The sequence below is a fragment of the Corvus kubaryi genome, unplaced genomic scaffold (assembly GCF_017639235.1).
Source record: "Corvus kubaryi isolate FWS band 111438036 unplaced genomic scaffold, C.kubaryi_AGA036_p1.0 135, whole genome shotgun sequence".
NCBI lineage: Eukaryota > Metazoa > Chordata > Aves > Passeriformes > Corvidae > Corvus > Corvus kubaryi.
In genome coordinates this window covers 6,731,900-6,747,027 of record NW_024580669.1, presented here as the reverse complement: position 1 = coordinate 6,747,027, position 15,128 = coordinate 6,731,900, and the positions used below count along the sequence as shown (strand labels likewise).

At 41.4% G+C, this 15,128-nt stretch overlaps 1 protein-coding gene across 1 annotated transcript in view; it reads right to left on the bottom strand.

Annotated features, from left to right (window-relative positions):
* SEMA3D (semaphorin 3D) overlaps positions 1–15,128 on the bottom strand; it is a 132,416-nt gene that overhangs the window by 12,261 nt on the left and 105,027 nt on the right. The window contains exons 12-17 of the mRNA XM_042053610.1: positions 11,255–11,477; positions 8,111–8,199; positions 6,259–6,300; positions 4,871–5,028; positions 2,794–2,858; positions 452–591 (exon numbers count right to left, since the gene is read on the bottom strand). Of these exons, the coding sequence (XP_041909544.1) occupies positions 452–591; positions 2,794–2,858; positions 4,871–5,028; positions 6,259–6,300; positions 8,111–8,199; positions 11,255–11,477 (717 nt within the window). The remainder of the gene's footprint in view (positions 1–451; positions 592–2,793; positions 2,859–4,870; positions 5,029–6,258; positions 6,301–8,110; positions 8,200–11,254; positions 11,478–15,128) is intronic.

The following is a 15,128-nucleotide window of genomic DNA, read 5'->3' as shown; positions in this document are numbered from 1 at the left end:
GAGACGGAGAGAAGCAGCAAACCACACATGCAATTCTTAGCTACACTGCTTAACATAGTAAGGGAAAGCAATCAGACACTAAATAGAGCTGAGATTTTATTCAAGCATAGGGTTTTGAACATACTTTTACCTACAGAAGTAGATGCGTTAATTATCGGACAAAACAGCTTTGACTTTTTAGAACTGATTTATATTATCTCCGTTTTTAACTTTTTATGTCTAATAGGATGAGCAGGTAAGTCAAAATAAATACCAAAATCTGCTTATGATACAGTGCAAATGGTTTTCTCTCTTCCTGACTGCATGACTCAAATGGTGATTGCAGAATGCTATGTGATACCTAAGGTGAGGCAGGGAAAAGTAAAACATCGGCTAATCCCAGTAACTCCTGCCTCTCAATGCTCAGCTGAATTCTCCGTGGAGGAAACCTGCCTTGATGACTATAACTTACCTCTTCTCGATGTTCTTCTCCAGAGCGCTGAACATACCACCTAATAGAGGCTTGCTGGGACTTAGGAGTACATTCCAGAAAAGTTGAATTAAATTCAATGCCAAAAATCACCTTTTCATCAGCAGTTTCATGACTAATGCCTGGAAAGCAAACATGGTACAGGAGATTAACCCTGACCTGCTTTTTAAAGCAATGGGAAAATAGCCTGATTCAGAACAGATGCTATAAGAGTGAGTGAATTATAAAAAAGCAAAAGGAAACTTAACTTTTAGCTTAAACTATAACTATGAGGATTTAGAGGCGGCTGCTAACCTTCCTTCAGTGCAACTGGTTTTTAAGGAGGTCAATAAAATCTGTATCATAAGCTTGCTCCATTTTAAAGTTGGGGCTTTCACCTTTGAGGAATTTAAAATCTGACCCATATTTTTCCTTTAAGTAATGCAACTACTAAACCTGAGCTAAACCTGCTGAAGTTAGATTGTATGGTCTGGTTTGTTCATCCCAAGCACATTAAAGGAGTCACAGGGATAAAGTACTAAAGTTTGCCTCCCTTCAGTGTAATTTGAAATGCTCTGTAGTATGTTTCAGACCAAACATGGAAGGAGCCATGAGGAGATCTGAAATCCTTTCTTGGTCTTCTGTAAATCTGAGCAAATAATTTCTAATCTCTGCATCTTCATTTCTCTTTCTAGTCTGTTTTATCTGCACCTTATCTACCTTAGCAAGAGACTAAAGATGTTTCTTATGCCCTCTGAATAACAGAAAGGAAGGTGAAAGCAGTAGTGTCTCCTGAATCAAAAGTTAGCTCCATGTCAAAATTAAAACAATTTTGGATCATGCTTTCAATATAACAAGTACCTATATGAGTTCTATAGAAATTCAAGCTCTCTGCATTATTTCCCTGTGTCACTAAGATTTCAGGAGAGCCAAACAACTTCATGCAGCCAATGAAGTGTCTGGGAGAGAACCTCACACAGCAGAGCCCTGAATTTAAATAAGTTTAAGGACCACAATATTACTAATTAACAAAAATGGCCTGAATGAGCCAAAAGCCTGGAGTGACACAGGTCAGCTTAAAGGGTTTATGGCACACAGGAGTCACCCCAAGTGGATAAAACTGCTATTGGTGGCACTATGTCAGGGCAAAGAATTAATACCAATTTCTGTGCTACAAGACTTTAGATTTGTCTAATAAAGCTAACTCTTCCAGTATCTCTTTATCCTTCCACGAAAATGTGACACTGTCAGCCTTTCTGCTAGGGTTTCTATAACCTTGAGCTTTGCACAGTCTCAGATATCAGTGTTTGGAGAGTCATGGCAAGCAGCAAGCAAGGAAATTCTGGCCCTTGGGATGAACAGGAGTTTTGTCGTTGACTTTGATGGAAATCTTACCCTGACTTTTTAACTATGTCTGCAAGCACACATGTACAGTCAGAGCCCTCTAGACTGTGCAACAGACGTCAGGCTTTGATCCCGTGGCAAGCAGCTCTGATTTCTGCACTGCCTCCCACTGAGGTCTGCAGCAGGCACCGAGCACCGCAGCAGCACGGAATAACTGGAGATCAATGGGAAGGGATGGCTTGTCCCAAAGCCAGTGTTCAACGTGGTGATACAATCAATACTGTTTTGTCTGGATTGTTCACTTTAATAAGCAGCTAGAAGAACCCTAGACAAAGCCATGGTTGGGTTTGAATGCTATTCATTTATTTTACGCTGCCACAGAGATTGCTGTGTAACCGCAGGGTTTCATACTGACAGGGCTCGCTGAGAGAGAAGGGCTGCAGATGCCAGAGGAGCAGCCAGACCCTTTGGCATCTGAAAAGAGGGTGTGGGAAAGGGAGAGGGAAGAGGGTAGGGAGAAGGGGGTAGGTTATTGTTAATAACAGGAGCATTTAAGTAGCTGTGGGAAGGGGCTGGTTTGGCAGCTGCAGCTCAGCCTTGGGACCTGTGTCAAGTGGCAGAGGAGAGATGGCATGTTCCCCACTCCCCCCTGCAAGCCTCCTTGTGGGATTTGCTGCCCTGTTTCTGGATGGAACATCATGCACATCCCATTAGCTAGTTTCAAGGATGTGTGTGATGTTTTGGTGCCAGGGGCACGTCTCCCTGCCCTGTGTGAGTGCTGGGGAGTGTTGCCCCTAAGGGATGCAAGGGTGATATCCCATGCTGGCTGTTCCTTTCCAGCTCCAGCTCTGAAAATTTTAACTGTGGGAGGGGTGATGGATATAAAGGGTGGGAAAGGCAGCTGTTCTGTTGAGCTTAGCAAGTTTTTGGAGACAGAGACCCTCGCAGCAAAATCTGCTGCCTAAGTGACAAAAAGAGCAAGAAAGGTGAAGAATACTCACTGTCTTCCACATCCCAGCACTGTGCAACTGGGTCTCCATACTTGACATCCTGCCTTCTGGCTCGCCTATGGGAAGAGCATGCAAACTTGTAACACTTCAGACATAATTGCTGGAATGCAACAACAAAATACAGAAGAGCTCAGCAGATGTGGACTTGCATTGCTCCCACCCTACTGCTGACAATTATGGTCTTAACTAAAACCAGCCTCACCCTCAAAGCAGCATGTGGCCTAGAGAGATTTGTACAATTGACATCAAGAGAAGAGCCTGTGATTTGGGAAAACCACTGGGAGGAGAAAGAGAAAAAGCAAGAGAAAAATATCTGCCTAAAATAAGGAGTGTGTAATACAGTGACAGAAAGAGTGTCTAAACTTGCTTAGACCAGCATGTCTCTCCTGGCAGGGTAGACTGTGTTGCAAATACCTAGAAACATTTCATGCTGTAGACCATGAAAAAAATCTGAAGTTCAACAGGTGATATTCAAAATTGAGCTCAGTATTAACCCAAGGTAATACTGACTAGTAAGCCAATTATTAAAATAAAGAGAAAATAATGTATTTTAGTTTGTTAACAAACAATTGACAAAATCTGGTTATCTTTCATCTTTATGGACAGAAAAAACATAAGACAATGGTCTGAGATGATCTAACTTGCCTGCCAATCACTGGGTGTGTTACATGAACTCACCGTGATTTACTGTCATTTCAGTGTGATAGCGCTAAAAATAAACTCTTCCTCTGTGTATAATTGCATTTATCTCCCAAGAGCTACGACAAAAATGGAAACTTTTTCAATTTTTCAGTAGAAGAATTGGAGACCCAGGAAAGAACTGGTTCTTTCCTCACAAGCAGCAGCAGTGGGACCTCCCATGTGCAGAGCAACGCCTCTGAAGGAGAGCAGGTTGCCAAGGCCTGTCTGTCCACTGAGCAAAAGCTGTAGACATGCTGGAAGCACAGACTTCAGCACAGAAGGAAAACATTCAAGTAACTGATCTACTGCAGGATTCCCAGGGCCAGTCACCCATCCTTTGTTTTGGAACCACGGACTTCTGGCCTTCCCTCCAAACTGCACATCTGTTAAAAAGCATGGCCCATCGATCTCCGTGTCCCAGCCCACCCCAGACTTCAGCAAGCCTCATGTGTCACTAACTTTGCAGTGAGCCTGAACACTTGCTTTTCTCCTTTCATTTATGCTTCTCTGAATTTAGTTTGCTTTGGCTATGAGGGAGAACACATAAAGCTCCCTGACACCATGACATGATAACGTATGAGTCATTAACTTCAATGGCTCAGGACCCAGCCCTGTGACCCCTAAGGTGGAAAGTGTCATTCCAGAGCCTGAGCTCAGACTGAAACCTCACTGCAAGAATTGCTGTCAGGAGGACTTTGTCCAAAGGGGAATGAAGAGGCTGTGAAGGACTCTGGCACCAGCTAAATCAGCCAAAAACTTCAGGAGACACATCCAGCAGCTGAGGCAGTGCACTGCTAGACCCTGCAGCATGCTCTCCCTCCATCCACATCCAAGGTACTGTCCTAGCTGGTGGGTACAGAAAATTCAGATGAAGCTTCTTTCACTGTGGAAAGACTGCTGCCAGTATGGTCAAATCATGGTACTTAAATCTCTGTCTCCCTCTCATGGCTAGACCACAAATAGAATTGTTGGGTTAGGTCAGGGAATTTAATATATTATTGACCACTCTGGGATACTATGTTAAGCTCTGCTTTTTAACTACTATGAAAAAGTCAGAAGCTTAAGAGATGCTCTTGCATCTTGGGCAGAGTTAGCCACAACCTGGACCTCCATCTGAGCACCTTGTGTCTTAAAGCATTCAGCACAAAAAAGGAAAGTGATGGATTTATGATGTTAGCTGCAGTAGCCAAGTTACTGTCACACACACTTAAACAAAGCTATGTTGTCTTCACAGCTCTTTGAGCAGAAATGTGAAACATGGCCAGAATACGAGCACATTTCGAGGCAAATGATATGCTAAGTAAAAAGGCAACAAGTTATGAATTGGAACATCTAAAATTCTTGCAAGCAGCAAGATCTTCTATAGCATGTCATGTTTTTTTCTTACCTTTTAGAACTGGGGGCATATCTGGAACAAGAGTTTCCATCCCAGGCACAGTATGGGTCTCTGGCAAGGCAGCAGTCTGCACAAGCCTTCCCATACGTGTGACATCTGTGCAGAGAGAGCTGAACCAATCCATCCCTGGAACCAATGTACAATTGTTGCTGCAAATCAGGCAAAGCAAATTAATTAGGAGTGTTCTCCAAGTAGCCAGTGTAAAAAGTTCCCTTCTTCAGTGCCATAGTTGCAGACTTTTAACCTTATCCCAGATTTTATAAAACAACGGAGAATTCCTTCTTCAGTGTAAAATGTTTCTCAGGGCCCAGTGTAAACTGGCCAGTGCCCATCCATCCCAGCAACACAGCAGAGAGGAAAGGGGACTGCAGTCCTGGAAAGACACCAGCACTCAACACCCTTGTGTTTTACTACAGCACCCTTGTGCTACAGTAAAAAATCAGAAGCAAACCACGGAAAGAATGGCTTAATAACACATTTAAAAACAAGGGGCTGGATAGTCGCAATGTTAACAATCTGGGAACTAGGGGTGACCTTGTGTGAATAAACTTCATGTTCTGCTTCTGATCCCGAGGTAGGATGGGGATAATGTTTCTCCCCTCTCCCCAACGCGTGTGTGGATTGCCTGAGGAGCCAAGGGTGGTCCAAGCTGGAGCTGGCTCATGCAACACTTCCATCTGGCCTGCCACCTTTTTTCATGGGAGATGGGACCCAGCTGTGCTGTGCGTGCCTGAAAGGCAAAGTACCTCTTCCCGTGTGAGGGAGCCCTGTTGTGCCAGAGCTGCTCTGGTCACTTCTGCGGCTCAGGGAGGGGTGGCTCTGGTGTCACGCTGCCTCCTGAACATGCATGGAGCCATCACAGAGCTTGGAGCTGCCATAAAACCGTTTCCTATCAGGAGATACCGTGCTACGAATGGCCCCTGCACTGCCAGGGTTGGACCACCCAGACTCAGGCTGCAATTTCAGAGGAGGGGGACTGGTTGTGTGCATACAAGTTTTAGCACAGTGAGGCCCTGATCTCTCCTGACTACTAATAAAAATAAAAACAATAATAGTAATAATAATTTATTACTAGATTGTAAAGAGACAAGTATTTCTGGAGGCCGGAAAAAGAATGTGCATTGGCTTCACTTACAAATCTCACTACCATATGACTAAAGGTTTGTTTCCCTGAATAATTACCAGCTTGGGTACACAAATTACTGTTCATAAGCAAACAGGAATTAGGCAGGCAAACAATTTCAAACATATCTCTTTCCTTCCAGTTACACTTTAAGAGCCACCCATGGAAAGCTTGGCCACTAAGCAACAGGAGTCACCTGAAAATAGGTGTTCAGTGTACCCCATATCCTCCAGTAATTAAACAAGCTTATGATTACCTGTTTCTGAGAAATCTCCATGGTTGAGATAAACGAAGGGTGCTGAAAAATAAATTAGCAACGTGTATTAGTTTACAAATTCCCTGTTCTTAGTGAAAAAGAGAGCAGAACTTAACATACAATAAGCAAATAAAACTACAGACTCATTTGCTTGGTTTTAACTAATATGAAGAAAACAAAGCCCAACAGAAAATAACAAAATTCATGCTTCCAAAAAGAAATCCCATAAATTTCCCCAGCTGGAAGGAGGGAATTAGCTTTAATTCTGAGAGTTTGATATCTACCCCATCCTGGGCAATGAACCTTCACATCAACTTTAGTTCATATTAAGCACTATTTGAAAGGCTTAGTTGCCATTTAAGGGATACATAGCTAGATCTCTGCACCAGGATGTATTTCATGGCTATGAAAGACAGTGAAATTTTTGCCCGTGACTGATGTAAGAACAGCACAAAGCTCAGGGAATTATCTATCACCCAACAGAAGATTTATCTAAGCCTATTGTTTAATATTAATGCAGTTTGAGGAAATAAGGCATGTTTTTTCAGCCACTACCCCCTTCAATTTTCTGGATTCAAAACCATAGAGGTAGCAGTTATAAATGTTACCAATAAAAATGTGAAGGAATGTCTGCTGACTAGAAAAAAATGACCTCTTTTTTGTTTTAAATATGATATGGCACATTTTCCCTTGACGTTATGTTTTAAGAATGCAGCAAATTGGTGCACATACTGGAACTGCTCATTATTTGGCAGGCCACTGAGTAATCTCAGTATTTTCTGAGTGATATTTATAATTGGTGTCCAAGACAGTGGGAAGAAGACATAGAGATCCTTTAAATCAAAGTTTCGTCATATACATGACATATCAAAAGGCATATGGAGAAATGAACTCTTTGAAATAATTGTTAATGATCCTGTGCTTACACTTGGAAAAGTCCCAAATTGATTTATTCACTATGGACAACAATTTGGGCTGTATAGCACATAGGAGAGAGGATGTGTGAGAAAGTAATCAAAATGCCATGGATGCAGACAAACTTTGATGGAAAAGCAAAGTGAAAACTGAAGAAGAGCTAAGCAGCATAAGAAGAAAGCAAAGTGAGAATGCAAATGAAGAAGAAACTAATGAATGGAAAAGAAAATCAGTAGGGAAGACAAAGGTTTCCATTTTTCTGATGTAAAAGTATGTTGATGTCAGCTCCCTACCCAGCACTGAAGTTAATCAAAAATTGTGCTTGTGCAACAAAAGAATCTTGGGCTTTTTACAAGCTGTATTTATGAAGAAGTCGTTGGTGTTAGCAGGGCTCCAGTTACAGAATAACCAAATCAAAATGGTCAAAAATACAGAGTCAGCCTTCACCAATAAATTAAAGCACACGGATAATCAAAGCTAACTTCTTGCTTATTTTCCTTATGTTTTCAATTCCTAATGTTGCTATTTTAAAGCATTTCTGTGCACCCAAGGAATTTTGTGTGTTTGTTTTTAAAAAATATAATTGTACCTAGGATACTCCCAATACCAATTGGGCCATAGAAAATTTCACATTAAAAATATAATATTACTATTTTAATATGTATAAATAATAAAAAATGTGGGCTCATAATTTCAAACTAGAACAAAGCAGGATAAATGAGACATTCTATGGGTTTGAAAAATCACGGTCTGTTTGGTTTTGGACATTTTTCAATCGACTTGCCCAAAGAATACCAAGGCATTTAAAAATTTACATAGTGTCCCTCTGGAAACTTGAACTAGTTCCAGTAAACAAACAACCAGACAGACAAAGCCAGTTTGGGCCATGATGTCCCCTGAATAATATTTAATTTATGTTGTGGCTATTAATGCTTACCTTGAATATCTGCAGCTCTTCCAGGACCACCTCCTCCTTAGTCCACTTCTCCTTTGTGATACTCACAACCTTCAGGACTGTGCCTATGTCTGAAACAAATATGCCTCATGTAAATCCACAGGTATGTCTCAATATGCATGGGCCATTCCATTTCCTGCCCCGTAGATAAAGCTAATCCATCAGGGATGTTGCTTTCCAACCACATCTATGCCCACTGCATCTCCTGCTGCCTGCAGAGCTCTCTCCATACAGTGCATTTATGGTTTTACTGTATGGCTGAGCCAACACAGTCACAGGCTGCTCCTGGCAGGGATGGTCCAACTCTCCTGCTACATAAACACACAAACACAGACAAGCACATCCATGCTGCCAGCTACGAGTTTCTGCACATTTCCCTTAGACAGAACTGGGGCCCAACTGACCTCAAAGAGAGCCAGCTCAGGGGGCTAAATTGGCAGAAAATTACTTCCTCTTTTTTATAGAATTAATTTATTTCCAGTATAGGTCCTTAATCAGAAGTAAGATTCATTTTAATGCAATGAGTTAAGCAATGCACTTTTAAAATTTATTTCTTCACTTAAGGAAATCTTTAAAAAAAGACCTCCATTCAGCATCAAAATCTTAATTTAGTCATTACTTATTTAGAATCATCTAGAGATTTTTTTAAAGTTAAATCTATTCATCAATTTTAACCTGAATTCCTGCTTGGTGTAAAAAATAGCTGCTCATTTCACGTCAGACCATTACATATTAGTGAACCTTGAATGGTTCAGAACTCAGAAATTGCTCAGGGGAGTGGGCTGGGTGCTGGGATGTGGAAGTGACACAGTGCAGCTTAGTCCTAAGCTCTACACATAGTATTGAAATAATGAAATATAATACATTATAAGGGAAAGAATGAGATTTTCATTCTTCTTTTCCAAAACTACTGAAGTTCATATTACCAATCAAAGCCAAATTATGGCAGTTTGCCTCATGTATTAGAGCTTTTTTTCAGAGTTTGTTTGACATAATTGCCAAAGCCTGCACATGCACAAGTTGGCTCTGTACATTCAAACATAAAATAAGCTACTGATCTTCTGCTGCTCAAAATCTCCTGGGTTATTTGTTATATCTACATTCAGTCTCTCTATATAATTGAAATTTTATCTTTGAGTTCATTTTTCTCCTTACAATGAGTTTGGAGGATAAAAAAGAACAAAACCATGCACTTACAGAAAACGCACTTTTAAGGAAGGCATTGCAGAAAAATAAATGTCTGCATATTATGGAGTGCCATCTAGTGACTGCATGGTACTTGCTGGTCTTGACACCTCTAAACCTGACTACTTACACTTGAAGAGATGTCTTAGTGCCAGGTAGGAACAGTTAACCTGGGAGAATTCAAGTTGCTGGTCTCTCAATATAATTTAATTTCTACTAAAAACTTTAAAATGGAGGACAGAAAACATCTGAAAGCAACCTCTACAGCCACTAAAAGAATATTTTGTACATTTTTACAATTGAACTCATCTTCTCAGACAGTTACATTTCAAATTACTTTTTTTCATTCTTATCAGAAGAAAAGTAAGTTGCAGTGAGCACTCTGAAATCCTAGGCATCACACAGTTTGGGAATGGGTTCCTGTTCCTTTGTTGACTATATTAATATTGCTCTCAGAAAGCAACACAGATTTTCAATCATCATGTCTAAAGGTCATCCCCAGCCTTCTCAGCCAGCAGGGGAGAAAACAGCACTTTTAATGGTCTTCTTTTATGTAACTGCTTTTTTCTCTGACACCACTGTACTAGCCTGGGATCATAGAGGGTCTGTGACATTGTCTTTTTCTGGAAGATACAAGTTGTGAAATGGATTTTGCTGAAAGACCTAAGAGTTCTGAGAGAGAGGCTATCTCTAGACTCCTGTGTGGGGTAACACAGATAGAAAACTCTTGAAGGCTGAGACAACCCACACTTCATAAGAGACAATGCTCTGTGACAATTCACTCCTTTCCTCAAATTACTTCAGAATAGCCATACATATCAAGTTGTGCTATAGACACAAAATTTGCTCATAGGCCAGGTAAAGTTGTGCAACCCAACAGCACTGGGGTAGGATTCAAAATGAAACCTTAATTTCCCTACAGCTCACAGCAGTAGCTCATCTGCTGCACTTGGATAAACCTTGTCACCTCCATGTACATGTTTCATCTTCTCTGAGATGGGGATAATGGCAGTGACCTCCTTACTAAAGCACTCAGATCTACCAGTGAAAAGTGCTTTATAAAACCTACACAGAACAAGAGTGAGAGAATGCTGAATTATGGAATAAGAACAAAACCACCAATGGAGTAATATGGTGGATTATTGGTTCAAAAATCGTATGAACAGGTATACTGATATTCCTTAGCAAACCTTTCTCTTCAGTGATTCATCCAGTGATTCTAAATTTAATTACTATGCTAAAACTAGACCTTTTCCTTTAGGCATTAATCTATTATAAAAATGTAAATAGATATATAATTATTCATAGAAAAATGGCAAAGCACTTTTTCCCTGACAAGAGTAGCTTAACCACTCTCTCTTCAATCCTGGTTGTCATGTTTGGAGCTATCATGTTGCTAATTTATATCTTTAAAATTAGTTGAGTGGAATTGTTGCCTTAGGCTCGATTTGAAATAACTTCTTAACTGTTCAGCATCTCATGAGATAAAATGCTGATGCACTACCATGTCACTACTGATAATATGAAGTACTCCTTGAAGCTATTAAGGTAATTTTTTTTTTCTTTTAATAGTTTCATTGATGTGATTCCAGCAGGAAGCCACACTACCATGGTAGTCTGTAAAGACAGGTACTGAGTGGTACTTGGAGGGTCAAGAAAGTTCAGGTACTCTGATCCCTAAATGGTTTATCACCTAGGCAGCAGGAGGCATTAACATCCCAACAGTAGTACAACCATGAACTGAAAAATTAATTTAATTTCAGCACTTGCTTGAAGACCTGGAACCAAATCAGAAGCGCTTATATGCTTCCTGAAGCTGCATGCATAGGAAAAAGATCTTAGTCTAGAGGTTTATTCAGGTTTATCCAGGACCTACTGGACTAAAGGTGTTCTAAAAGGATGTGGTTTGTGCACAATGATAGTGGAAGTTCTCTCTCATACCCGTTCCCAGGAAAATGACATCATATTGCCCGTCCTCTGCCATGACGTGGTCCACCACAATCTGGGTGAGACGATAGTCCGCGTTGATCTGCGTGAACACCGGGGCTCCTGTCACGGGGTAAACTGATTTGTACATCAGAGGGTGCCGTCTAATGAAGCTAATGACTTCATCAGGAAAGTCTCTGGTAGACTTTATGAGCGGGTCGTACGTTTTGCTTGGACACTAAACCAGAGAGAACAAGAAGATGAGAGGAGTTTTAGTAAAGAAGTACAAGTAGAAATCAAGTTTTCCACCATAACATTTGTAAAGGCAGTAATAATCCTATTTTTCAGTGATTCATCTCATCCCAAAGCAGCCCTTGGTCACCACCTCACTTTTTGAAAGAACTGCTTTAAAACCAGAGAAATTCTCATGATGGGCTCAGTATGGGTGCAGTGAATTCCACTTCCTTGTTCCCTGACCCACTCACAGGCAAAATATCACGTTTGGTTTTTTACACAAACACGGAGAGTGAGACCCGAGGAAAGGAGTCCTGTCATGCTCTGTAGGATTCACTTCTGGGCGCAGGTAGCAGCACAGTTAAATTTGCTGCAGGCTGCTTGGAGCAGAGCAGGTACGGGAGCAGGGGCTGCCAACAGCAAGCCTGGGCTGCCCTCCTGTGGCTGCTGCGGGAGGAGCTCACGCACTGTAAGTTCAGCATCTCAACGCTCTTCTGCTTCTAGTATTCCTGTTCCTCTTTACAAAGCTGAGTGTCTGCCTTTGGCCTGAAATCAGAAGCCATAACTTTTCCCTGCATGTGGCCTGAAATCAATTCATTTTCAGTGAACTGTACCTCCTACACATCACATATATTTTTTTCTTAAAAAAGGTGTATCCTCTAGATGTCAGACAACCCCTTTGGCTCATTATTTCTCAAAATTGACTTCCTTACTCATTCACAGAGCTGACACTCTTGACCAGGCCCAGGGCTCAGATGCAGTGTCCTTTTCTCTAGTTTTTAACAGCACAGTCTCATCCTCCTCTTGTCCAGATAACTGCTCAAGAATTTGGTACTTCAGGCACTTCCCCATGCTGGGGTTCACTCCCACCCCTATTTAGACCTATACAGACAAACCAGTCACTCCAGTGGTTTCTTTAGTTTACACAAAGCCGTTTCTAACACATCTTGCCTGAAGACTACCCACAAACCTAACTCTTCAACCTCCATCAGATTTTTCCTTCCGTGCCTTTCGGGGTAAGCCCAAGTACATATCGGCAAGGTGTTTAATTTTGGTGACCCATGATCTCTAATGCTCACCTATCTCTTTCCTTCCCACAGCTGTTTGCATCTCTTTTATACCCGTTCTTTCACAATTAGTCTCAAATTCAAGTCTGAGAAAATGTCTGTTTTGAACCTGGAGACATCTAGATGTGTTACTGGGGAACTACAGTCCTGGATAAGATGAACTGGGCACATTATTCCAGTTGGTGACAAACTTTCACACATAAACTACAGATTGCTTCTTTTCTAACACTACTTTTAACTACGTAATCCCTGTGTTTACTGGCAGGTGGAGCTCTAACACAGCCTGTGAAGAAAGACGGGACCAGGTAATGCCTCTGTACTCCATGAAGAGAAAGATTTGTAGTGAAGTTGCTCTACAGTCCTCCTTCATAGCAGTATTTGACAGAGAAGACTAGGCTCATATTCCCAACTATCCAGTTTGACGTGTTGAATCTATGGTGCTAGTTAAGGGCTTGTGGTTAGGATTTCTTCCACTATGTAAGGCAGAGCAGCAATTAAACACAGATTTCTGACTGAGGAAAAGCTTCACAAAAGTATCTGAGCCCACCTGTATATTCAGAAACAAGACAGGCCAGGGAAGCACAGACCAGCTGATGTTGTACATCCACATCTATCGCCACATCTGAAATGTCTGTTGTGGTCAATTCCTGGTCTACCTTGGACCCCAAACACTGCCACAGCATTGCCACAGGGAAGGTGCCACTTGGAGTGTGCCTAAACTACGGCAAAGCCCATCTTAACATCAAACAAAAGATTGACTAGGGGCCTGCACTTGAACCTGACCTCTGGTTTTCGTTAACAGACCTGTAGCCCCAGTGATTTAAGAGTCTGCAGCCTACTTCCACTGCTTGCTTGAACTGAATTTTATGGCTATCTAGAGAGCTAACAGACTTTATTCAAGTGTCCACTTGCTTAGTGTTGTTTCAATCTGTGAGAGTTAAGCCTCTGCATCCCCATCTTCATAAAGGATTTGAAATAGTTTATTGAAAAACATCTTAAGCCCCTGGATCACCTAAGAGCTTTTGACAATTTCCCCATGGACAGTAAACCTGTGCCAATTTGAATTAAGATAAATTCCATCACGTAGTCATTTTTGTTTCACTGTACAATTCCATTTATGGCTGTGAAAGAAGCGACAAGAAAAACAGAAGGGTTCTATTGTCCTGTGATAACCACTCGAAAGACATTCCTTGAAGATACAGTCAAACACAAGTAAGAAAGAAGAAAAGGAAAGTCCTCTTGGAAATACCAGTTCCACTGGAAACACATACTGCAGTGAGCCAATGCACAAACCTAGGGGGCTTGTGCCAGCAGTCCTGTAAGAACTTCACCCTCTGGCTTGCTGGGTATCATCTCCTACATTGTGTTTTCTGCTGTGTTTTCCAAAGTCTTTGCAAAGTTACATCCTTGAGGTGGGCTGTATTCAGCTTGGCTTTTGAAGATAACAATATGAGTAGAATAATTTCACAAAGAAATATGACTTTGGGACAAAAAATAGACTTTGGGATTAAAAAAAGGATGTTTACCTTTAGAGGTGTTGAACATAAGTTTGTTGGGATAAATAGAGAGAAACATGTAGTAACTTTGTCTTTTGATCAAAGTTTTGCATTAATTTATTCTATTCAGGATGAGAAACAAATTCCCTTCTTCAACTTCCCAACCATGCAATAACTCTCTTCCCCCTCACGGTGGACTAGAGGTTGATTTTCCCCTGTATGTCCCTTTTCTGTGGTTCATGTTCCCACTCACTGCTCAGAGTCACCATCTGCATCTACTGGAAATTTGCTGACTGCTCACCTATTAACAACTCAATTGCAGAAGCCCATTTCTATGCGAAAAATGGGAGTAGCACCTTCAGTCTTAAAGCTCTCCTAGATTTTTGCCAAAAATGCATCAACGGAGGAAGATGAGAGCAGTGACACCACTTAGTAAAAACCACGGGGATAAAATTTCTGATAGTATGGAACTAAAGAGCTGCTACAGCAATCCCAAAGGCCCAAACCCTACCATGCACAATACAGGGAAATCTTCTGCAAGCTTGCATAGCTAATTTAGTAGAAACAAGGACTAAGGGTTTGATCCAGAGATCTGCTTGAGTCAACAGGGCCTTTTCCAATTATTTCAGTGGGCTTTGGATCCTATCCTAAGACAGCATGACCACCAAGAACAGCTGGGCAGGTGTGACCCTGTTATGCTTGGCCAAGGGAGCTATTTCCAGAGGCATCACTCACTGTGGCATGATGGATGGAACAGGGGAATGAAAAAGTCATTTTGGCCACCCTTTGGCAAAGTTCTCAGGCAGTTGTTTAAAGCTGTGTCCACCCATCATTGCAGAACAATTCCTGTAGGCTTGTGCTTCCTTTCCTAGCAATCAATAGGATGTAGGATGGTCAAGTGGGTGAGTGAAACAACCTTTCATGTCTGAAAATGTGAGTTCACATTCTGTTGCAGGTCTCATGATAGCGATACTGGTGTTCTCTGCCCAGTTCATAGTTCATTTATTCACGTCATCAGCACCAGATGCTGTCTCAGATACGTGACATCTCCCCCTGGGGACAGTAAGATACTGGCTTTTATACCAAATGTCA